The sequence below is a fragment of the Simochromis diagramma genome, unplaced genomic scaffold, assembly GCF_900408965.1.
Source record: "Simochromis diagramma unplaced genomic scaffold, fSimDia1.1 OVJJ01000483.1, whole genome shotgun sequence".
NCBI classification, from domain to species: Eukaryota; Metazoa; Chordata; class Actinopteri; order Cichliformes; family Cichlidae; genus Simochromis; species Simochromis diagramma.
Genome location: NW_024386835.1, coordinates 8,244,215 through 8,269,934, shown reverse-complemented (window position 1 = coordinate 8,269,934; position 25,720 = coordinate 8,244,215). Strand labels below are relative to the sequence as shown.

The 25,720-nt window shown below is 41.9% G+C and overlaps 1 protein-coding gene and 1 long non-coding RNA gene across 2 annotated transcripts; both read left to right on the top strand.

Moving 5' to 3' along the window:
- Positions 1–1,151: 1,151 nt before the first annotated feature.
- Positions 1,152–3,700, top strand: zgc:113176 (uncharacterized protein LOC554708 homolog). Its single transcript, XM_040029216.1, has 3 exons — positions 1,152–2,158; positions 2,734–2,893; positions 3,300–3,700. Exons 1-3 carry the CDS (start codon positions 2,127–2,129, stop codon positions 3,345–3,347), a joined length of 240 nt encoding a protein of 79 aa, XP_039885150.1. The 5' UTR covers positions 1,152–2,126; the 3' UTR covers positions 3,348–3,700.
- Positions 3,701–12,784: 9,084 nt separating this feature from the next.
- LOC120731889 lies at positions 12,785–18,630 on the top strand. The gene is made up of 4 exons (XR_005695440.1): positions 12,785–13,216; positions 13,698–13,775; positions 14,634–14,670; positions 18,434–18,630. It is a non-coding gene; the product is annotated as an uncharacterized LOC120731889 (long non-coding RNA).
- The last annotated feature ends 7,090 nt before the right edge of the window (positions 18,631–25,720 follow it).

Here is a 25,720-nt window from a genome sequence, read left to right as displayed (position 1 = left end):
TTTCCCCTGTTCTGTCAGCTCAGATTCCTCCCAGCTGTGTTGCCCTCCTGTTTCTCATCCCCTGATTACTGGTGTGTATTTAAGCCCTGTGTGTTCTCCTGCCTGTTGCCGGTTCGTCTGTATAACTCCGTGTCAGTCTGTTACCCTGTTCCTCGTCTGCGTCTCTCTGCTTCTCATCCCGTTGTCATATGCTCCCAGGTCTGTTATTTTTAGTTCTCCCAGTTTAGGTGTCTTTAGTTATTTGTTATGCCCCACTGTTTGTTTGCCACTACACCTCTGTAAATAAAACCACCGGTATCTCATCCACTGCCTGCATCTTGGGTCCTTCTTCCAACTCCACACGGCTCGCTTCGGCAGCCGTGACAACAATAACAACACTGGTCCGGCCGGGTTAAGTCAAACGACGATTTTAATAGTCACATGCGTGGGAGATGGACACTGTATGCAGACAGCCTCAGATCTCAAAATGGTGGAGCATTGATCAAACTCTTATAGCCTCTGGTTCTCCCACCTTATCATAAAAGCCTAAACATTCACATGCTTTTCTCTCACACGGCACCTAAGCTACGACCTTGGCTCCCCGTTTATCTGCTCCTGCTGAGTTGGGGCAGAAAACTCCAGTATATTCTGTTCTCTTCTAATCAGACAAATGACCAGGCGATGACTTTCTGCAAACAGTATTTCTTATAACATCATAAAACAATATCATTCATCCACAATAAATCAGCAGTCTAATGTAATGCAAATCAGTTTAACGAATGCAATAGTTATCAGCTTCTTCTAATTCAGGAGAATAATGCAAACTAAAACTACATAATTCACAATCTTTAGTTAGGGGTATAACATGGCATAAAATAATATTATAATCTAACAACACCTTTTAATAATGTGTTGACTAAAGTCTATTGACCAGTATAAGTAAAGACATCACACACACACAAACACATGGAAACACTGAAACCTGTTTTTGGTGCAACAGCGGTCCCAGCTGCTCGCCTTTATCTAGACTGGGTCGGCTGCTTATCTCAATATAATCAATGTTTAAAGTTCTCAGTGTTTCTGTGTTGCTTCGTATAGGATCTCCAAGGATCATCACTGTGCTGTCCAATCATTGTGTGCTAGGTTACCCTTATAGTGCAATGTGTGTTTACACAAAGAGAAGCATGTGTGTCAAATATAAATAAGCACAGTTTCTTCTATTTAGAGTCAAGTTAGAGTTTTTTGTCTTTGTTTTAGGCCTAATGTCAAGCAGAGGTGTGTGTAACTGGACTGGTCTGTTATATGTGTGAAATGTGTGCTTCTCTTCAGCATCATCTTTGTCACTGCTGATTCCTTTGTGTCATCATTTGTTGAGAAGAGAGAACAGTTATAACGGAGGAGCAAAAGGAAGCCCTGAAGTCTGCATCCAACAAGGAAGTGTTGGCTCACCAGTGATCCCAGCAGAGGCCACTGCTTTGGCTCCAGTTGTTATAGATTCAATGATGTTGTTGCTACAGATACATGTTAGCATCTTTATTGTAGTAAAGTCTTGTAATATGAAGATAGAAACAAGGCAGAAAACAGCTCCATGATCTGATCTTAATGATGTTGTTTTTATTTCTGTCTCTCAGAACTGGATCGGAAACTATCAAAGGTCTAAAAACAGCCTCAACCCTCCCAAAGAGCAAACTTTACATACGTCATCTTTCAGCTACAATCTTTGTTGCAGGGATCTTCTGCCAAACAAGGCTGAGAGAAGATTTCTTACACCTGTCATGTTGATGCTGTTTCAATCTTTGGGCAAACACACTCATATATTAAGGCTGATATCAGGGCTGCACAAGTTCTTTGTGTTTGTGATCATGAATAATAGAAGTGTGCCTGTTGAAGATCATGTTTGCTACATTATTATATGTCCTGTTATTGTTCTGTATTATATTCAGCTTTCAGCATCCTTTCCCAGCCCCCTGTTACACCATCCATACAAAGCCAATCTGACTGTGAGCCAATGTGTTTGATAGTTTGTGTTGGATAAAGAGATTTGACAGACTTTGTTCTCATCCAGAGGGAAACAGTCCAAATTCAGATCTAATGAAATGATGGAGGCTGTTTCCTACCACGGTGCTAATGTGTGACTAACAAGGCTCATGGTCTCCAGCAGACAAGCGCCTGGAATGAGGTGAGCTGAGTGTTGCTTTGGTGGGTCTATGCCCACGTCATGCCATCGGGATTCATATTGGCAATAGTTCATATCTCTGTTCTTTAGTCTTCATCACAAAGCTGTGAAAAACAATCTAAACATCTAACAGGATTTGATGGATGCAAAGTCCACTGAGCTCTTTGTCATTTACAAACTTGTCCAACCAACAAGAGCACAGATGAAAAACACAGTGACAGTTAAAGGATTTTGCCATATATGAGCATAGATTACTTTCATATAGATTTTCAATTTAGGCTTTTGGTGAGCCGCTGGGTTCTGTCTAATAATCATCTCAGCATTTTACAATAGAATAGCTCTTTATTAGCTCTTCATTTATTGTTATTGGACATGAAACAAGGAAGCTGTGTTTCTCATTGGATGTTAGTTTCATGTTCATCAGGATCATTTTCCAAAGAGCTGATATTTTGACCATTTACTGCACTGGCTGCACATCCTGTCTACATTTCTCTGTATGTGCTGTGTTTGTCTTTTCATATTTCTCCATATTGACACAAACAGTGAACAGCAGTAGATCTACTCTTCATCTGTTTTAGGCCCAGTGAAAGATATGAAGCAGAAATGGTGTCATTAGGAGAAGAAGAGAAGAACAAGTACGGCGAGGAGGCAGCAGCTCTTAAAGATGAAACACAGCAACTTAGCCCTGAGCTCAGAGAGCTTCACACGAAAAAGCTCCTCAAGCAGATCATGTCAGAGGTTTGTCATCAATCGGAGGAACTGTTCATAGGATGAAGGATGCTGTCAGCTGGATGAAGAAGGTTATTTAATGGCAAACGTTCACATTGAAGTCAAATTGTTGTCGTGTTGAACAGATTCATGTACTGATCGTCTCCAGAAAGTTAGAAGAGCTTCAATGAATCATTAGAAACAACTTACAGCTGCACAGTTGTGTCAAACACATCTTTGAGTCATTGTGGGATTTTTGTGTTTCTACATGTGACACACGTCTAAAACATGCACACAATTTGAACACAAACAGGGACTCATTTGTTACCACAGCCAGATGCTGAGAGCCATTTCCTTGTAGTGCTGTGTCTATATATATGAACCATTAGATGTTATTGGAATGATTGTCAGCTTTGATAGTTTCATGTATGTTTAGCTGGACGGCTGTTTGATCCTCGACATGTTTAAAGGTGTCCAGTCCTGAGACACTGGGGGTGGAAACAGCTGTGATGTCATTGGACTGTCACAAAGACAGAAGTGCATGAAGTGAGCAGCCAAGGAGCCGCTGATGTTTTTGATTCAACAGCATTTGAAAGGTTGACACAGACACATCTGCACATAGAAAGCTGAATTTGTCATATGCCACAGTGAACTCACTGTTCAGTGTTTTTCAGGAAGCTTCTTAACTGCCTCTGCTGCCAAACAAGCAGCTGATGTCCTTGAGAAGAAGCTGAAGAAGTCTTCAACAACAAATACAGGAAGTGGACTTTCAAATACTAGATTCACTTTAGACTCACACAAGAAATGACTCAACTAGCTGTGTTTGATTGACTCCTTTGACTACATGAAAGGTCAGTGTGTGTCTGTACACAGACTGTTGTGTTATACTGTTATTCAGTTTTCTGCTGTGTGCTGAATGTTTTCAAATGTCTGCATCTCAGTGTAGATGAGGCTGGGGGTCATGGGAGGCCACCATAGCAGTCTCTTCAAAATCATGACATTATCATAAATGCTGCTGGACTGTCTGATGGGCTGACGGTGAAAAAGCCGTCGGGAAGGAAACAGAAGACATTTCAGAGGCTGCAGGCAGATTTCTTTGATTCGGGGCCTTTTTCAGCTTTATTGGACAGAGCAGTGAAGATAAGTGACAGCAAAGCAGAGGGAGAGAGAAAGGGACGTGGCCCGGGTCAGAATCAAACCCAGGCCAGCTGCTCTCCACCTCGTGGCACATCCTAGTGAGCTCCACCAGCAGCCCTTTCACACAGTTTACACTGTCAAACACTGTATGTGGACCTCAGCTAACAATAGGCTACATTTAAGTCTGGACTACATGCTTTTATATTGAGGCAGATTTTTCACTGTTTTTATTCCATCAGCAGCTCAACATCATGAGCAGCTTTGACATAAAGACATCAAACTCAAGCTGACTTTAAACTGGATCTACTTTTAATACAGGGGCTCAAAAACAACAACATCTTTATTATATATCAGGACAGAAAGTCATTTCATCTCAAATGGAAAACAGCTTTATTTGGAATAATCAGCACTATCAACTGGTTTGGGATCGCCACCAGTTTCATGTCTTTACAGCTTCTCCAACAAAGTTCCTGTAAAATCAGCATTTTTGCCTTCATTGGTTTGATAGTGATTGATTATTCAGTCCCAATCTGCTGTCATCTAAAGAACAAAATGATGTTTCTATGAGTCAAAAAGCTCCAGATGTTGTTGGCTTCACAAAGAAAACAAAGATTAGGAACTTAAACACAAAGTGTTTGGAGCCAAAATGTTAGCAAGCTGCTCTTTTTGAAATGGCAGAGGTACAGTGGTGTCTAACAGCACACTGTGGAAGGCAAACATGTTATTGTTGGATGAAACTTCATGAATCCTTTGTAGATTTGAGCTTTTGGAGCCTTTCTTTTCTCTTCAGGTGTACAGATGCTGAGGAGGCAGGTGAAACAGGTGGAGCTGTTGTAATGCTGGCAGAGGGTGTGTCTTAGTAACTCTGTGAGGTAGAACTGGATCCAACATCGTGGATGTGTTGATGTTGAAGCCATTAAGATTCTCTGGCCACACTGTAGGATTTCCCTTTGATTCACTGCGGGGGCATTTTGGAGTCTGTCAATGAAACTCTTCATGTTTGTGTTTGACTCCAGTTTATAGAAACAGAGAAATGTGTCATGCTTTTGTTCGGCCTCCACAAATACACACATTTGTTCATTGGTTGGACATTTTGTAAGGAGACACATTGAAAACCATGTTAATAAGATCTTGTTTTTTCCTGTGGATCCAACACAGAGTTCAGACAGAAACCGTGGAAGAGATTTTAGAGGCCGTGTGTGGCAACAGGAAGTTTCTGTATGTTTGCTGATCTTACATGTGGAAAACAACATGTGATGTTTGTGAAGTTCTACAATGATCATTGTTCTGACAGCATTTTGAGTGGGAACAGTTCAAACTGAGAGTAGTGGGAGTTATTTACTGATTGAAACAAGCTGAATGTTTCTGTGACGATGAAGATCAGCAGCAGCAGCTCAGCTGATCAATGAACTGACATCCATCATTCATTTCATGAGATGAAGTCATCAGCAGACATTTGTTCTAACTGTGTGATAAATGTCAGAACGTCAGGGCTCTGCTTTAGTCACTGCTTGATGATCATTGGCTCATTGTTGAATCCAGTGGCCCAGTCTGACCTCTGACCCTTTGCTGCAGGTCTTCTGTGTTATCTCCACTTTCATGTCTGATCTTCTGCTGTATCGTCCAAAATAAACCTCTGAATCCTTTCCAACACTTCAGCAGATCTTTAGTTTGGGCAGTACAGTACAAAATAACACATATTGTACTATACTGCCCACTTCCTGATCTTATTGGATCTGTGTGTGAGGTTGGTGAAGGAAACACATGTTTACTGAGTGAATCGCTGCCATTAGGAACTAGTTTTTCATATCACAGCCTAGAAATCACACAGGACCATTTCTGCAAGTGAAAAGTCGTCATTGGAGGAAAATGATTGTATAGTTTGTGCGACTGAAGAATTGTCCCAACTACATGTGCTGCTGACTTTTGACCTTTTCTTTAGGTGCACAGAGGAGTCTGTGGAAACATCCAGAACTGAGGCAGTGCTACAGATGTCTTCAAATAAAGTGGTGTATTATCCATGTTTTCTATGGATCACATCCAACATCCTGATCTAACAAGCTCCCTTTTTGTGGATTTTAGAGCCTCTTACTTTTGCTGCGTCTGCGTCTCATTTCAAGCACAAGAGCAAGAAGTGGATGAAGAAATGGGGCGAGTGGGGTCAGTGTAGTGCATGTCAGCTGTGCTCACACATGCTTTCACAAAGAACATGTGTATTCATTGGCAGCATTAAGGTGCACTTTAGTATTCATAATAATTAAGTATTCTGACTTTATTATTCTGAATCCTCACAGTCATGTTGCAGCTCTGCTTTGCTTTAAGAAAATGTTCTACCAGGATGTTACTTTCCTAAACGTGTTCTCCAAATGTTCCCAAAGACTTTGTTCTAAGTAGTTCTACATGATGAAACATTCACACTAAGTTTAAGAAGGACACACAAACACCATCTGTCCTTTCATCATGTGTACAAACATGTTCAGATGTCAATGTACCGTGAATGGATGCAAATGTGGATCGTTCCAATAAAATGAGACAGTTTTGTAAGTGGATCCCAGTTTGAAGTTCATTGAAACCTATAAGAACATGTTCCAAACCAACTTTATCCAACAGGAAGCAGCATCAGGGGAACAGGAAACATTCAAACATGTTTACTGTAAGAACTGCACAAAGGAAGGAAAACACAATCCTACACACGACCACTTTAAAATGGACATTTAGCTTTTCAAACATCAGGGAGTGCCGCAATAACAACACTGCCCATTCTGATCAGACTGAAAGATTTAAAGAGATTTATCCATGGGCTGGAAAAGGATTTGATATCAACATATATGCAGATTAGTAGGAGCATTTTCTTCATATTGATTTAGAGTTCAGTACTAGGAATATGTAGAATTAACATCTGTGTACATGACGAGTGATGAAAATTCAAAGTCAGGCTTTCAAAGGACGTCAGAATTGGAGTCTCTATCTGTGACTGTTCCAGAGGAACCTACCTGAGGGATTATTAAAGATCTGTCTATCTAGAAAGACTTGCATTGATTCACAGTGTACAATTCTTTCTAATCTATTAACATCTTCCTCCAAATCCTGTTTCTGCTGCATCAGAAGGGCTCAAACCTCCTGCTGTTTCTACTGGACCATAAATTCTACTTTATGATCATCTTCAAAGATAAAAACGTGAGTTTATTTGTGAACTCTGTGAAATGCGTCTGATGTTTAGTTTGAACCAATCCTGTGTCAGCTGCAGCCACATCATTGCCACACATACAAATGGCTGCGTTCCTGTTTAGACCTACTGGCTGTCAATGGGCTTCATTCCATTTCAGACTGCCGGTGGTCGGCTGTGATCTAAATTCAACATGGCTCCTGTGTTAGAAGAGCCTCTGATTTTAAACTTTGCACATTGAATAGTTTCTTTCCAACACTATGGAGCTACCAGCCCAGTATATGTAGCCACAGTAGATGGAGTTATCAAGCTGGACTGACAAACATCAGGACTCATGTGATCCCTACATGTGGACCTTTCACAAATGGATCCAAGTGCAGATTCAACTCTGCATTACATTTGACTTCAGCTGTTACACACTTTCATTTTCTAGCTGTGTCACTTCCTGCTTTTTGGATCAGATTGTTTATCCATGTCCACAAATATTTGGCTGCATATTTGTATCATCTATATTTCCAGTCTTCATACAGCCTATATTTCATGTGAACTCCAATCTGCCACCTGCCATCACGTTTTCAGGGTTCATTCAGTGTTGAAATGTAGGACAAACAGCAGCACATGTTCTCTAAATGTTTGCAGTCATTTTTAAATGAAGCTGATACTACATGAGACGTTTTCCACATTTATTGTCTTTGAACAGAGAATAATAAAGCCATCAAACATATACAGGCTTGTGCAAATACAAACTTCTGTGGTGCATTTGATGACCTGCAGAGGGGAACAAGTCGGGGTTTTCAGCCCTAACAAGAAAATGTAAAAACGAAATGTCCGAGCTGTGATAACTGTGTCTGATAGAATGAAGAGTAGACTGATATATTAAATATTCTGTGGATCAGGGAAATTATTTTACTGCTATTGTTAAATAATCATCATCATTACCATTGCATTAATAATATAATTTACAGTATTGATATTGTATTCAGAGGTTTAAACAGTGTGTGTGTCTTTCAGAAAGACTAAGTTGCAGGCAGGAGTTGACAGGAAGTTGCAGAGAGTTTGCAGAAGTGAAAGCAGAGTCTAAGTTATTCTGAGGAGCAGGTTAGACGAGGCTATTTGAATTACTAGGTTATTCAAATTGTCTGTTATACTTTTATATTCTTTTATTAAGCTTTTAGTAGAGGTTCTTGATTAAAACATTTATTCAACATAGTACATATAGCTTCAGTTAGGTTATTGTACTTAAGGATGAGCCTCGGTTCTGGTAAAAGGTCAGAAGTGCAACGGGTGAGATGAGAGAGCATGTAAGGTCAACACATACACACATTAGTTAGACTCATTTATAGGTGAGAAGTTGGTCATGTTTGTCTCTGGAAAGAGGAACAGCGTCTGGCAGGATGTGGGGCTCGTGTTCCAGACGAGATAGAAGACAATGTTCTTTTAAACCGTGTTAAAAGTCATTGTGGTTTTGATTTGACGTATGTATATATTCTGTCTGTGACGTATGAAGGGGCGTCATTAATTCAAACCCTGATGCTATAAAAATCTGTGTATGCTTTGATTAAGTCGAAGATTAATTCCTGTCTGCGTACAGAGTGGTCTTCCCACGCGGGTATTCATTAAAATCAATTGTTTGACCAAGCTCTTCTGGACCAATGGTTGTTTGTACTCTCCTTCCTCAATATTTGAACCTTAACAATTCCTTTATTGGGTGAGAAAATCAGACCATGTCATAACTGCTTTAAGTCATACAGAATAGATATCAGAGCCTTAAACAGGCTGACTTCTGCTAAATGGGTCAAACTGGGCAGAAAGTATCCAAACACATTGCCACTTTGTCACACTGCCTAATAACACAAACACACATGCAATGAAAATTAGCTTGTTATCTCTCATCAGTGATAAAATAGTGTACATTTAGCAGACACTTGTTATCAAATGCTGAATTTATCCAATGCAAAAAATTGACTCTCTAGGTTACAGGACAACAGTTTAACTTTTGTGGGAAAAAAGATTCTGGTTTGACCAACCAGTGATCAGACAATAAATTTAGTTGTTAACATAGTAAATTGGGAGAAGCTTCCTGCTTGATTGATGCAGCACAAGTAATTTACTGTATGAGGGAAATTCTATTTTTGTGATAACATTTTGAACATGCATTTCTGTTGTCCTGTCAACTTAGTGGGTTAATAGCTTATATGCAAATTTGTTGATCGTTCTTAGATTAATGAAAGGTGACTGAATTCTAGCACGAGTGAATGGGATGTGTTGGAGTTTGTTAGAGTGGAGACTGTAAAACACTGAGTTTCCTGTTTTGATGTGCGAGTGAATCCTGCACCCAGATACACAACTCTGAATACATAAGAACAAATGTGTTTTGTGAGATACCTGATGACATGTCACACGTTTTATGATGACGGAAAAAAGAAAAATGTGTGGCCTAAATGAGTGAAAAGCACAGACCTGGGGTTTAAACTCATATCTAATAACATATTAGGATTATGTTGTGTGTTGTGTGGCTGATGGATGGTTTGGGGTGAATCTAACTGATGGTTTTTCTTTTGTTGTGAAGTTGAGCCTGCCAATTAGTATGATGGTATGATAAATCATGCTAATGGTATGATTTACCCTCCTGAGATGAGGAGCTTGTATCATGACTTAACAAGGCCTTTTTTTTTTTTGATATTTTCACAGTGCACTGAAAGTTTTGTTCAATAATCTCTGTTGAGCAGATCTGCACGATTAGAACAGAAAACGCTATACTACATGTCGTCGAGAAAATTGTTACAAGTAAGTTTCTCCACATTAAAATGGGCTCAGGAGAAAGTCACTTATCTGGGAAACTAAAAAGAGTGTCCCTGCCCAAAAAGGATTCAGCGAGGTAATCCGATCAAAAATTCTTCTTTTTCTTTTGAATGACGTCATTTTGCTGAGAGTGGAAACTAAATGTGACGATAGGTTCCACTATCAGCAAAGAAAGAATGAATGAATGCATGAACGAATGAGTGAAAATAAAAATGGGAAACGGACTGACTGGTAAAAGCTGACAGAAGCTGACAGACTGACTGACATCACTGTGCGAAGTTAACCCTCACCTGACAAAGGTGATGATGAATCGATGGCTGTGTCCCAATTAAGAGACTGCACGCTTGAAGTATGCATTTTAAGTGCGTTTACATCACCGCCACGCGACAACGGCTGTCCCAATTCGAAATGTGCTTCAAATGCATACTCCAAATGCGCCGTCGATTTCCCCAAATATCAAGCGTTGTCCGGTGCACGCTTCGTGGTCCCATATATCCCACAATTCATAGCGCGGCGGTGGGTGTGGAGAATTGTGCCGCAAAATACGGCAGAAGGGAGCGGCCGAAGAGGTTGTTTTTTTTTTTCCAAACTTTATTGAAATCATAAAGCGAACAGTCAGTCATTCCAGTTCAGTTTGTACAGTAGACATACAAGGCAAATAAGAGTAACAATATACAGTACAATGAAATAAGAAGGATAAATAAATAATGGAGAAAAAAGAAAAAAAGAAAAAAAGGGGGGGGGGGGGAATGTGACAGACTTTATAACAACTTTGTACTTGAAAGTTGTGACAGCTCATTCGTTAAACATTTCTGAATGAATTTCAATCAATGATAAACCTTTTTTATTGGAAGTTAATTTAAGAGAGTTTAAGTAATATTCAATTTCAATCAAAAACAAATTAAATGATGGGGTTGAGTTTTGAAATTTACATTTATGTATGTGGAATTTCCCTAATAAGATGGAGCGGCCGAAGAGTGAACTGTCAAAAGTACTGAATATGATGTCACTTATTTATGTGCGAATGTTTAATAATTAAAGTCAGTCATATATCCACAAACACAAGCTGAAAGTCAGTGATTGAGATATATCTATCTATCTATCTATCATAATAATAATCTGACAATACTATAATATTGGCCATATTATATTTACATTGCCACAGTGAGATGACTTTAGTCTCATGAACAACATTAACTAATTGTTATTTACTAACTAATCTTAAATGACTGTTCAGCACAGAAATGAAGCCCAACAATCATGTTTTACAGTCCCGTGGTCTCAGCCTCAGATACTCAGCTAATCAAAGTGATGTCATGACAAAAATGAATGACCAACAAAACATTTTTCTCCTTCATTTCTGTCAAACAATGCTGTATGTAACGTGTCTCGCGGTTAGTATCATGGTTGCTAGGCAACCTGAACAGCGCAACGAAGCGTATACCGTCCCATTTCACAAGCCTCTCACTTCCGCACTTCTCGTACTTATAGTACGCACCTTACGTAGTACGCGTAGTGCGCGTACTTCAAGCGTGCAGTCTCTTAATTGGGACACAGCCTATGTGTGTTTCTTTTTACAGGAGCAGAAAGATGACAGCAACATCCGAGGTTGCATGATGATTTAACCTTTTAAATGCCACTTTCTATGTCTATGCATCTACCAGGGGTGTTATTCACTATCTTGTTTTGCTTACAGAGGTAACTGTGACAAAGTGTATGCGCCTGCGCAGCGCTAACATTTGCATTTTCTTTTCTACAGCATTACAGTTCTTCATGTGTTTGATCATGTGATTTATAACAGGACAGCTGGTTGATGTTTTTCTACGACAGGATTTCTGGGTTCATGTATGAGGAAAACTGAGTTTATAGGTTATGAGTGGTGATGCTGTTACACTGTGTTGTTGGGAAAATGTGAAGGTTACTTTGACAATGTGAATAACATGTGAGACATTCCCTGTGTTGAAACTAGTGTCACTTCTTTCCACAGCTATGGATGGTTAACTTTATGGTCTTTTTATAGCACCTCTGGAACCTGTCGACCTGCGCCTGACCACCAGGATTGTCCATGTGTGTTACTAATGTTTGTTTTTTTCTAAGAGTGCATGTAGAGGATTCAGCAGAAGCGGACAAGTGACATGAGAAAAACAAATAAGAGATGCAGTGTTTATGGAATTGTAATGTCCTCTGCCTCTAACGCCTTGCTAGAGTCGACATTCAGACTAAACTCCTCTTCAAAATGACCACGCAGACAAGAGGGTTTGACTTCACTCCCTTTACTTAGGCCAGTTGAAGTAGGGTAAAACTGAGAAATAACATGAAATGCTCTTAGAAATCATAGATGAGGACAAATACACAATAACAGTACAAATGACTTGTTTAGCCAAAAGCGTTAGCGAATCCTCTCTTTACAAACATTTCTATTAAGTAAACACTGCAATCACATTTCTTCAAGTAGATTTGTTCATTAGTAAGGATGGAACAGAATTACATACCGACAATGCCCTTAAAGACCATCTTAAGGGAGACAATTGCCACTACAGCAGAGAACAGGAGAAGTCTTTTCCCCAAACAATAGCATGCACTTTCTGATGACATCATAGAACAGAGACAGATTTGCGCATGTTACACCAGGTCATGCCAGAAGGGGGCACTAAAGAGTAACTTTCTCAGGGAAAATCTATTTAAACAGAACACGGTTACATGGTGAAAGAACACTCCCCGTCTGAAATTCAGCAGGTTTCACCTACTAATATGACAAGGTCAAACACATTTCAGTCATCTGGAGGAATGAGCAAGATCATCTCATTCACGGGTCGGACGTAAAGCTTTGGTCCCTCTTTCTTAATGACCTTCACTTGCACTTTGCCCACCCTTCCGTCTTTACTGGGATACACATCGACGATAATACCTAAGGGCCAGTCGTTCCTACACTGTAAACCCCAACAGTCTACCTGACTTATAAAGTTTGTGGCTATAACAATTAAAATTCCTCACAAAGTTGAAACAACTTAAAACTTTTCTGTTCTGTTAACGATTCAAACAGTTATAATTGTACATAGCTTAGAAGTTAAGAGTAAATACTGCTTTCTTAATTATGATTTTTGAGTAAATGTTTTTTTTTCGAGCTCCGCATGTGTACGTCAACTACGTCATGACGTTTTCTCTCTAACCTGAACGACGTTGACAGAAAATTCTGTTCAATATGGCTGCCCTTCTCAAGCGACTGGAGAGCACATTTGGAGAAACTTGTAAGTAAAACGGAACCTTTGTTATGTTTATTTTTTCCATAAAAAGCAAGTATATTAATATGTTGCAGGCAAGAACTTCTTTTCGAATGCGCTGTTGTTTAACACAACAGCGCATTCGAAAAGAAGTTCTTGCACAGACCCAGGTGGTGAATAGTTGTTCGCTGTTGTTTGCGCTCTTTTTCAAACATAGATTATGTCGTCAGTTTTACAGTTTTAACCGATTAAAACACAGTTTCACTAAGAATCACACATAAAGGGTCTTAGTGATATTTTAACGACCCCTTGCCAACGCAAGAAAGTTGGCGTTTTTACAACAGCAGCCTCATTGTTCGGCAGGTTTTTTTCTTCTTCTCATTAGCATCATTCAAAAGTGACTTAGCTAGAAGTGGCAACTTCTATCTAAAACAATTGAAATATAGCAAGGTTTTGTATATTTAGTGTGCTGATAAGGTTTTCAATATTTTTATTTTTTTCTTCCAAGGCTGAAGACCGAAGACAAAAAGACAGAAGAAAAAAAATTCAGACTGCAATTAATTTCAGGTGGAGACAGTAAACACAGGTGAGTTGAAAGATCTATTGAAGAGTCCTTTCTTCATGGCCATTAAACCATGTCAGGCCATTTTAGGTTAAAAGACCTGTGTCATGAATCGCTGTGCGGCAGGCAGGAGTTGGACCCAAAATGCAGGACTCAGACTCAGGGGATGAACTCAAAATCACAGCTTTAATTGCTGGTCACAGAAAACGAGCATACAAAACTAAACTGGGAAAATATAAACTCACACCTTGCAGAGAGGCACACAAGGAAACACACAGCTTGAGGGACAACGCGACACTGACTCAGAGAAACACTGGGTTTAAATACAATGGGAAGTAACGAGGGGAATGAGACACAGAAGGAGAGCACAGCTGGGAGAAATCAGAACTGACGAGACAAGGGAGCAAAGTAGGATACACTCACATGAGACACAGACCTTCAAAGTAAAACAGGAATTAGCACAGATGCAAACTAGACTAGGGGAGACAGAGCAACTAAGAAACACAGAGGGCAGCCACCAAATACTCAGAACTAAACAGAATACAAGAAAACCAAACTAAGACACTACACTAAAGAATAAGCTGGGACAACAAAGAGAACTAAGAACATAATACAAAAAACTCAGAGGCACAAGAAACTCAAAACACTGGGTCACTGACCCAGGACCATGACAACCTGTTTTTTTAAAATCATGCCCTGGCTTTGTCACACTGAATCATGTTGAAAAGATATATTTTCATGGCTCCCCCATTACCATTTCCTTGTACTTCTTTCTACCAGTCTATTTTATTTTGTGACATTAACATCTTAAATGTACCCCACCAGTTTAATTATTAAGAGCTGTGTTAGTATTTATAATGCATTTTTTTTTATCATGTGCAGATCTACCAAGGGTCAGTGGCACAGTTCACCTTTTGTGGTAAGTTATAACACTTCATATGTGGTCACATAAGTAAGTTGTTTCATCAGTTGTTCAGTTCTTACAAAATGTTGTATAATTGTACCAAATCACTGAGGATACATCCAATGTGTAAATCACAATCAACAATTTTACTGTGATATTCGCTCGTGTTTAGAGAATCTCCATTATCTTTGTTACTGAGTTTCCATTTTTGTAGGGCCAAATTTGTATTAAAAATTAATATTTTCATATGATGTGAAATGACTCAATCATTTCTAATTTTTAGAAGAAACCATTCATTAAGTCCCTTAAGGTGAAGATTTCATATATTGATAATGATAAAATTAACACAAATTAAAAGTTTCACTGATAAACACACAATTTTTCCTTGCTTTGAACCCCATGTTCTATATAGATTACAGCTCTGATCTGAAGAACACTATTTTAAAATACTGTGTAGGGTTTTTGTGAAATGATTAAGAAACAGACTCTTTGTCACAAGAGACAGAAAGGTTGTTCAATTCAATTCAATTCAATTCAATTTTATTTATATAGCGCCAAATCACAACAAAAGTCGCCTCAAGGCGCTTCATAGATACAGAGAAAAACCCAACAATCATATGACCCCCTATGAGCAAGCACTTTGGCGACAGTGGGAAGGAAAAACTCCCTTTTAACAGGAAGAAACCTCCGGCAGAACCAGGCTCAGGGAGGGGCGGCCATCTGCTGCGACCGGTTGGGGTGAGAGAAGGAAGACAGGATAAAGACATGCTGTGGAAGAGAGACAGAGGTTAATAATCTGGCTTCATGGACAGATAGAGCTGGGTGTCATCTGCATAGCAGTGAAAATGTATGCTATGTCTTCTAATGATACTGCCTAAGGGAAGCATGTATAATGTAAACAGAAGCAGAGAGGTCTATTAATACATAGTGAGTGAGAAAGGTGACTGGAAAGGAAAAACTCAATGCATCATGGGAATCCCCCGGCAGCCTACGTCTATTGCAGCATAACTAAGGGAGGATTCAGGGTCACCTGGTCCAGCCCTAACTATATGCTTTAGCAAAAAGGAAAGTTTTAAGCCTAATCTTAAAAGTAGAGATAGTGTCTGTCTCCCGAATCCAAACTGGAAGCTGGTTCCACAGAAGAGGGGCCTGAAAACTGAAGGCTCTGCCTCCCATTCTACTTTTAAATACTCTAGGAACAACAAGTAGGCCTGCAGAGCGAGAGCGAAGCGCTCTAATAGGGTGATATGGTACTACAAGGTCATTAAGATAAGATGGGGCCTGATTATTTAAGACCTTGTATGTGAGGAGCAGGATTTTGAATTCAATTCTGGATTTAACAGGAAGCCAATGAAGGGAAGCCAAAACAGGAGAAATATGCTCTCTCTTTCTAGTCCCTGTCAGGACTCTTGCTGCAGCATTTTGGATTAGTTGAAGGCTTTTCAGCGAGTTTTTTGGACATCCTGATAATAATGAATTACAGTAGTCCAGCCTGGAAGTAATAAATGCATGAACTAGTTTTTCAGCGTCACTCTGAGACAGGATATTTCTAATTTTAGAGATGTTGCGCAAATGGAAGAAAGCAGTCTTACATATTTGTTTAATATGTGCGTTGAAGGACATGTCCTGGTCAAAAATGACTCCAAGGTTCCTCACCGCGTTACTGGAGGCCAAGGTAATGCCATCCAGAGTAAGAATCTGCTTAGATACCATAATTCTAAGATTTTCAGGGCCGAGTACAATAACCTCAGTTTTATCTGAATTAAGAAGCAGAAAGTTAGCGGCCATCCAGGTCTTTATGTCTTTAAGACATTCCTGCAGTTTAATTAATTGGTGTGTGTCATCTGGCTTCATGGACAGATAGAGCTGGGTGTCATCTGCATAGCAGTGAAAATGTATGCTATGTCTTCTAATGATACTGCCTAAGGGAAGCATGTATAATGTAAACAGAATTGGTCCTAGCACTGAACCCTGTGGAACTCCATAATTAACCTCAGTGTGTGAAGAGGACTCTCCATTTACATGCACAAACTGGAGTCTATTAGATAGATATGATACAAACCACTGCAGTGCAGTACCTGTAATACCTACAGCATGTTCTAATCGCTCTAATAGGATATTATGGTCGACAGTATCGAACGCTGCACTGAGGTCTAGCAGGACAAGCACAGAGATGAGTCCACTGTCAGAGGCCATAAGAAGATCATTTGTAACCTTCACTAAAGCTGTTTCTGTGCTGTGCTGAGCTCTGAAACCTGACTGAAACTCTTCAAATAAACCATTCCTCTGCAGATGATCTGTTAGCTGTTTGACAACTACTCTTTCAAGGATTTTTGATATGAAAGGAAGGTTGGAGATTGGCCTATAATTAGCTAAGACTGCTGGGTCTAGAGATGGCTTTTTGAGTAAAGGTTTAACTACAGCCAGCTTGAAGGCCTGTGGTACATAGCCGATCATTAGAGATAGGTTGATCATATTTAAGATCGAAGAATTAATTAATGGCAGGACTTCTTTGAGCAGTTTTGTAGGAATGGGGTCTAAAAGACAGGTTGATGGTTTGGAGGAAGTAATTATTGAAGTTAACTCAGAAAGATCAATTGGAGAAAAAGAGTCTAACTTAACATCAATAGTACTAAGAGTAGCTGTAGATAATATTACATCTGTGGGATGATTACTGGTAATTTTTTCTCTAATGATAAAAATTTTATTTGTGAAGAAGTTCATGAAGTCATTACTAGTTAACGTTAAAGGGATGGTTGGCTCAAAAGAGCTCTGACTTTTTGTCAGCCTGGCTACAGTGCTGAAGAGAAACCTGGGGTTGTTCTTATTTACTTCAATCAGTGACGAATAGTAGGATGTTCTGGCTTTGCGGAGGGCTTTCTTATAAAGCAGCAAACTATTTCTCCAGGCTAAATGATGATCCTCTAGATTTGTGACACGCCATTTCCTCTCCAGATTACGAGTCATCTGCTTTAGGGTACGTGTTTGAGAATTATACCACGGAGTCAGGTACTTCTGATTTGAGGCCTTAGTTTTCACAGGAGCTACAGTATCCAGAGTCGTACGTAGTGAGGAGGTGAAATGATTAACAAGATAATCGACCTCTGTTGGGGTAGCGTTCAGATAGCTGCTCTGCTCTATGTTGGTACAGGGCATTGGAGATGATAACAGTGGGTGGATTATATTCTTAAACTTAGTTACAGCACTTTCAGAAAGACATCTACTTTGATAAAGTCTACTCTTCACCACTGTGTAATCAATTATTGTAAAAGTAAATGTTATCAGGAAATGATCAGACAGGAGAGGGTTTTCAGGAAACACTGTTAAATGTTCAGTTTCTATGCCATATGTTAAAACAAGATCTAGAGTGTGATTAAAGTGGTGGGTGGGTTCTTTTACATTTTGAGAGAAGCCAATTGAGTCTAATAACAGATTAAATGCCATGTTGAGGCTGTCATTTTTAGCATCTACATGGATGTTAAAATCACCCACAATAATTATTTTATCTGAGCTCAGAACTAAATTAGATATAAAGTCTGAGAAATCAGACAGAAACTCTGTGTAAGGCCCAGGTGGACGATAGATGATAACAAGTAAGACTGGTTTCTGAGTTTCACAGCTGGGGTGGACAATGTTAAGCATCAGGCTTGTATCTTAAAAGAAAAGTCTCCAAAATTTAGTAGAGTCTGATGTCATGCAGTTTCATAAACATGTATTCTCCCCAAAGAATGACACCTGAAAACTTTGCGTTAAATGAACTTTTCTTTTCCCTTTTTAGGAGGCGCCTGATATCAACATGAAACGCACTGCAGTACTTCGTGCCCTTCCTGTATACCTGTGGGAGGAGGACCCAGAATTCTTTTAGACATGTAATGTAAGTGTATTTTTGTATTACATAAATTCTGCCAGTAAGATAAAATGCTATGGATTTTTTTAAATACAATTTAATACCCTAGCAGCTACCAAATTGTACAAACAAAATGCCCTCTCTTTATAAAACCCTCACACCCAAACACACACAGGTCAGGAGCAGGGCACAGGCGTATTACAGCACTATGGCTATGCTGCAGGTGGCCCAAAAACCAGACTGAAGTCAAGATTTAGTTTCTTTTTGAGATAAAGTCATGAAATAAAAAATTACTTTTTTTTAGAAAAATAACAAAAATACAAATTATGTAATGCAAGAAGCTAACACGTTAATGTACATTTTTCAAAAAAAGTAGAGTACCCTAACTCGTTACAAAGTAACCCACTACACTGCTGAATGTTTTGCTAGATTACAGGTCATGCTTGTCACATTCTCTCAAACCAACCTTACTTATTTAATTGGGGCGATCGTGGCTCAAGAGTTGGCAGTTTGTATTGTAATCAGAAGGTTGGCGGTTCGAGCCCTGGCTCCGACAGTCTCCGTCGTTGTGTCCTTGGGCAAGACACTTCACCCGTTGCCTACTGGTGGTGGTCAGAGGGCCCGCTGGTGCCAGTGTCCGGCAGCCTCGCCTCTGTCAGTTCGCCCCAGGGTGGCTGTGGCTACAATGTAGCTTGCCATCACCTGTGTGTGAATGTGTGTGAATGTGTGGATGACTGAATGTGTAAAGCGCTATACAAATACAGGCCATTTACCATTGATACTGTGTCTATTCCGGGCGGACGCATTGGATGAGTCGACCCTCATTGACACTCCAGTTGCCCTTCTCACAGTGGTTACCGACGGCGCTTCCCAGTCCAGTCCATTTTACTTCTTCAAGCATGGCTGTTGTGGTGAAAGGCGACTAGGTGATGCGTGATATTCCCAGATTTGCAGATGCATTTGCTTTATTGTTTGGCTTGATCTATGCTCTGCATTTAGACTACCCCAGGAAGCTGGTTCACACATTTGCCTTTGTCCAAACTATCTTCATCGGACTTGATGACGGCAAACCCCTGAAACCCCTGCCTACATACTCTTAAGGAATATAAGGCAATGTTTGTTAGGACATGCACTCTGTTACTGAGCACTTTGTTTGAAGCACTTTAAGCACTGTGGATACAGGCTGTTGGCCAGTCTGGATGTTCTGGCCTGTATAGACCTGTACCTTCTCCCTGAGGGCAGCAGGTGGAAAAGGTGGCGCGCAGGGTGATGTTGGTCCCGCAGGATACTGTGCACCCTCCTCAGACAGCGAGTGGGGAAGATATTACTAATCTCTGGCAGACTTGTTCCAATAATTCTGCCAGCTTCTTTCACCACCCGCTGGAGTGCTTGCTGATCGGCCTTGGTGCAGCTGGGGAACCACACTAGAAATCCATACGTCAGAACGCTGCTGATGGCACAGTTGTAGAAGTTCAACATCAGAGATCTGGGAATGTGTGCGCTCCGCAGTCTCCTCAGGTAGTAGAGGCGCTGTTGGGCCTTCCGTGCAACTGAGGTGATATGGTTGCCCCAGGACAGGTCCTCGGTCACAGTTACCCCCAAGAATTTAAAACTGCTCACCCTCTCCACCGCCTCACTGCCAATGAAGAGAGGCAAATGGTTGTTATGACCCTTCCTCCGGAAATCTACAATGATCTCCTTGGTCTTTTTGGTGTTTAAGACCAAGTTATTGTCGTGGCACCATGACTCTAGTTGTTGCACCTCTGTCCTGTAGTTTGTCTCATCGTTGTTGGATATAAGTCCGAGCACTGTAGTGTCATCGGCAAACTTAACAATGAGATTGGACGCGCAGGAGGAAATACAGTCATGGGTGAAGAGAGTGTATAGCAGAGGGCTCAGGACACACCCCTGAGGGGCACCGGTGTTGACCACAAGGGTGGAAGAGGTGTTCTTACCCACTCTGACACTCTGTCTACGGTTAGTGAGGAAGTCCACAATCCAATTGCACAGAGAGGAGTTAAGTCCCAGTTGGTGGAGTTTGGGACGGAGTTTGTATGGCCGGATGGTATTAAAAGCCGAGCTGTAGTCTACAAAGAGGAGCCGTGCATAGGTGTTCCTGTGTTCCAAGTGCTTCAGTAATGTGTGCAGCACTGTGGCGATCGCATCCTCGGTTGACCGGTTCTCCCTGTATGCAAACTGGTGCGAGTCCAGGGATGGTGGAAAAGCAGCTCTGATGTGTTTAATGACCAGTCTCTCCAGGCATTTGGCGGGAATGGGGGTGAGTGCCACAGGTCTGAAATCGTTCAGACATGTGACATTTGACTGTTTTGGGATGGGAACGATGGTTGCTGCTTTGAAACAGGATGGTACCAGTGAACAGGACAACGAGGTGTTATATATAGAGGTGAAGACGTCCGCCAGGTCCGCAGCACAGTCTTTTAGCACCCGGCCCAGCACTCCATCTGGCCCGGCTGCCTTCCTGGTGTTAATGCTCCGGAACACACGCCTCAGCTCATGAGTGCTCAGGACTGGAGCATGGTCAGTTGAGGGGAGAGGGGACAGGACAGGGTCGGTGTTTTCCCTATCAAAACGGGCATAAAAGAGATTTAGATCCTCAGCCAGAGTAGAACTGTCGGCTGAGGGTGATGGTGTTCTCCTTTTGTAGTCCGTGATAGCCCTGATGCCCTCCCAGACCTGCCTTGGGTTTGTGTTGTTCTCAAACCTGGCCTCGATACGCCTCCTGTGCTGCTGCTTGGCAGTCTTGATGCCTCTTCTCAGGTTGGCCCTGGCAGCACTGTATGCCTCCTGGTCCCCGGATTTGAAACCGTTGTTCCTCGTTCGAATAAGTTGTTGAACTCCGTGTGTCATCCAGGGTGGATTATTAGGGAACACACGGAGTCGTTTCCAAGTTGTTACATTGTCCACACAGAAACAGATGTAGTAGACATGCTATATGTCATAGTATGTATATGAAAATGGCGGCGCGCACAGACGCAGCGGCCCGGAGCTCCTACACTTTTGCACTTTTGGTGGTACTGGGTATTATTTCACACAGTCTGGGGTTACTTCAATACAACAGAGATGATCTACTACAACTAAGCCGTGGAGATCTTCAACTAACATCCGAGTATCTCATCCCCCGGAGATCGTTAAGCAACCCCCGGGGCTACCCGCAACAGCAAGCCGCAGGAGGAGACGTTGCGAGCGGAGGCAGAAGAGAGGCAGGCGGGGAGGCCTGTGGGCACGGCTAAAGACTAGTCCGTTTAAACCACCACTCCCGACCATATTCCTCTCCAATGCCCGTTCAATCCGTTACAAACTGGATGAAATACGACTGCAGATCGCCACTCGACGGACTTTTAATAACTGTTCGTGCATGATTTTCACTGAAACCTGGCTGGACAGCGCCATTCCCGATGCGGCTATTGATCTAGCAGGCCGCACCGCCTATCGAGCCGACAGGTCTGCGGACTCGGGTAAGAAGACCGGCGGCGGGCTGTGCATCTATATTAACAACTTTTGGTGCACGAACGTCACGGTAACGGAAAGACTGTGCAGTACAGAGGTAGAACTGTTGGTGTTAAAGTGCCGTCCATTCTATCTCCCTCGGGAATTTTCTGCCGTTTACATCTGCGCTGTTTACATTCCACCAGATGCTAATGCTAAGCTAGCGTTAGCACAATTGAGCAGCAGCATCAATAACAGCCTGGTAGCACACCCGGACAGTGTCTTTATTGCGGCTGGGGATTTTAACCACGCGGACCTAAAATCTGTACTTCACAATTTCCACCGAAATGTGAAGTGTGCTACCAGAGGAGATAGAACGTTGGACCAGGTGTACACCAACATGGCGAATGCATACAGAGCCCAGGCTTATCCCCACCTGGGTCTGTCAGACCATCTCTCCCTTCTGCTACACCCAATATATACACAAAAGATCAAGAGCACTGGGATTACAACCAAAACCGTGAGAACATGGCCGCAGGATGCTATTCCGATGCTTCAGGACTGTTTCCACTGCACAGACTGGGATGTATTCAAGGTGCAGGACACTGACAATCGTGTCGCATTGGACAGTTACACCTCCACTGTCTTGGACTACATCTGTTTCTGTGTGGACAATGTAACAACTTGGAAACGACTCCGTGTGCTCCCTAATAATCCACCCTGGATGACACACGGAGTTCAACAACTTATTCGAACGAGGAACAACGGTTTCAAATCCGGGGACCAGGAGGCATACAGTGCTGCCAGGGCCAACCTGAGAAGAGGCATCAAGACTGCTAAGCAGCAGCACAGGAGGCGTATCTAGGCCAGGTTTGAGAACAACACAAACCCAAGGCAGGTCTGGGAGGGCATCAGGGCTATCACGGACTACAAAAGGAGAACACCATCACCCTCAGCCGACAGTTCTACTCTGGCTGAGGATCTAAATCTCTTTTATGCCCGTTTTGATAGGGAGAACACCGACCCTGTCCTGTCCCCTCTCCCCTCAACTGACCCTGCTCCAGTCCTGAGCACTCATGAGCTGAGGCGTGTGTTCCGGAGCATTAACACCAGGAAGGCGGCCGGGCCAGATGGAGTGCTGGGCCGGGTGCTAAAAGACTGTGCTGCGGACCTGGCGGACGTCTTCACCTCTATATATAACACCTCGTTGTCCTGTTCACTGGTACCATCCTGTTTCAAAGCAGCAACCATCGTTCCCATCCCAAAACAGTCAAATGTCACATGTCTGAACGATTTCAGACCTGTGGCACTCACCCCCATTCCCGCCAAATGCCTGGAGAGACTGGTCATTAAACACATCAGAGCTGCTTTTCCACCATCCCTGGACTCGCACCAGTTTGCATACAGGGAGAACCGGTCAACCGAGGATGCGATCGCCACAGTGCTGCACACATTACTGAAGCACTTGGAACACAGGAACACCTATGCACGGCTCCTCTTTGTAGACTACAGCTCGGCTTTTAATACCATCCGGCCATACAAACTCCGTCCCAAACTCCACCAACTGGGACTTAACTCCTCTCTGTGCAATTGGATTGTGGACTTCCTCACTAACCGTAGACAGAGTGTCAGAGTGGGTAAGAACACCTCTTCCACCCTTGTGGTCAACACCGGTGCCCCTCAGGGGTGTGTCCTGAGCCCTCTGCTATACACTCTCTTCACCCATGACTGTATTTCCTCCTGCGCGTCCAATCTCATTGTTAAGTTTGCCGATGACACTACAGTGCTCGGACTTATATCCAACAACGATGAGACAAACTACAGGACAGAGGTGCAACAACTAGAGTCATGGTGCCACGACAATAACTTGGTCTTAAACACCAAAAAGACCAAGGAGATCATTGTAGATTTCCGGAGGAAGGGTCATAACAACCATTTGCCTCTCTTCATTGGCAGTGAGGCGGTGGAGAGGGTGAGCAGTTTTAAATTCTTGGGGGTAACTGTGACCGAGGACCTGTCCTGGGGCAACCATATCACCTCAGTTGCACGGAAGGCCCAACAGCGCCTCTACTACCTGAGGAGACTGCGGAGCGCACACATTCCCAGATCTCTGATGTTGAACTTCTACAACTGTGCCATCAGCAGCGTTCTGACGTATGGATTTCTAGTGTGGTTCCCCAGCTGCACCAAGGCCGATCAGCAAGCACTCCAGCGGGTGGTGAAAGAAGCTGGCAGAATTATTGGAACAAGTCTGCCAGAGATTAGTAATATCTTCCCCACTCGCTGTCTGAGGAGGGTGCACAGTATCCTGCGGGACCAACATCACCCTGCGCGCCACCTTTTCCACCTGCTGCCCTCAGGGAGAAGGTACAGGTCTATACAGGCCAGAACATCCAGACTGGCCAACAGCCTGTATCCACAGGCTGTGAGGCTCCTGAACTCTCTGCCCCCCTCTCACGGACAATAACCATATCCAACTTCTTAATAGCACTGAACTGGTCTGCATTGGTGCATCATATCTTTATTCTCTTTCCCCCTCCTGCCCCCCCCCCTCTTTCTTAAATAGATAACTATCATATCTGACATCATATCTCACAGTACAATAATATTGAACGGGTTGCATTGTTGTACTTTGTCATGTTTCTCAGGTCTTTGTCTGAATTTCTTATGAACATTACTTGTCATGTTCTCATGTTGTTGCTAAGGATTGTCTTATTGCACTGGAGTCACACTGGGTTAAATATTTACACTTGGGTTTTAAGGGGTATTTATTATTTTCTTCAATATTTTTTTACGGGTTGTACGGAAGCCCCAAACGCAATTTCATTGTTCTCTGACAATGACAATAAATAAATACTTAAATACTACTTAAATAGTGGCGCGGCTGCCCCTCTGTCGGTCTTCCTTGGTCTCTTGTGTTCTGAGGGCCTCTGGATGTCTGAAGTCTTGATCTCCTCCATACCTGCTTCATGCCCTGGAGGACCCTCTAGCAGATCATTACATGAAGGAATCTTTTAAAAACAAACGCGTCCATGCTCACAGGTGTACACACGGGTGCTCACACACACAAACGACACCCTTTTTGGCTCCTACCTCAAAGCACACTGTGCGCTGTCGAGCTTACGTGCTGCACAATAATGTTTAATATTTAGTATTTACTGTTATATTCCCATATATCATCGTGATGTTGTTTATTTTATTGCTCTCGTTTTTTTCTGCTTGTTTTCTTTTTTCTTTCTCAACAGGTGATCCAGGTGATTGATATATGTATTTTTTTGTCTGCTTATTTAGTTGGTTTTTGGGTTTTTTTGCCCTTTATCCCCGTCCCTCTTCTCCGCTGTTTTTTCCCTCTCTTCCTTTCTCCCTTTTCTTTTCCTCATTCAAGTCTGTCCCGTATCTAGCAAGTGAAAATAAAAAAAATAAAATAAACAATAAAAGGTGAATCAAATAGACCATTACGGCAAGGCTGGGATGGTCAATTTGGTAAAATAAATCCTTTGGGCACCTGACAGTTTGTGCTTAATCATTACCCTGGGTACCTCTGTGATTATTCTCATCAAGTGCGACTGGATTAATCACACATTAATCAACAACAATGGTCTCTATATGCAGCTGGCTGTGAGACAAGTACTCAGGAACTATTTACAATTTATTTATTTATTTACACAGTGACGCAACAAAGGCTGTCCCAATTCAAAGGCTGCTTGAGATGTGGCCTTCAAATGCGTCCTTCATTTCCCTGACAACAACAGCAGACAAGTGGTGTGTGTG

Coding starts and splice junctions, on each gene's coding strand:
- zgc:113176 (XM_040029216.1), top strand. CDS start 2,127: ATGGTCTCCAGCAGACAAGCGCCTGGAATGAG. Junction 2,159..2,733: donor AGACAAGCGCCTGGAATGAG/GTGAGCTGAGTG, acceptor CATCTGTTTTAG/GCCCAGTGAAAGATATGAAG. Junction 2,894..3,299: donor TCAAGCAGATCATGTCAGAG/GTTTGTCATCAA, acceptor ATGTATGTTTAG/CTGGACGGCTGTTTGATCCT.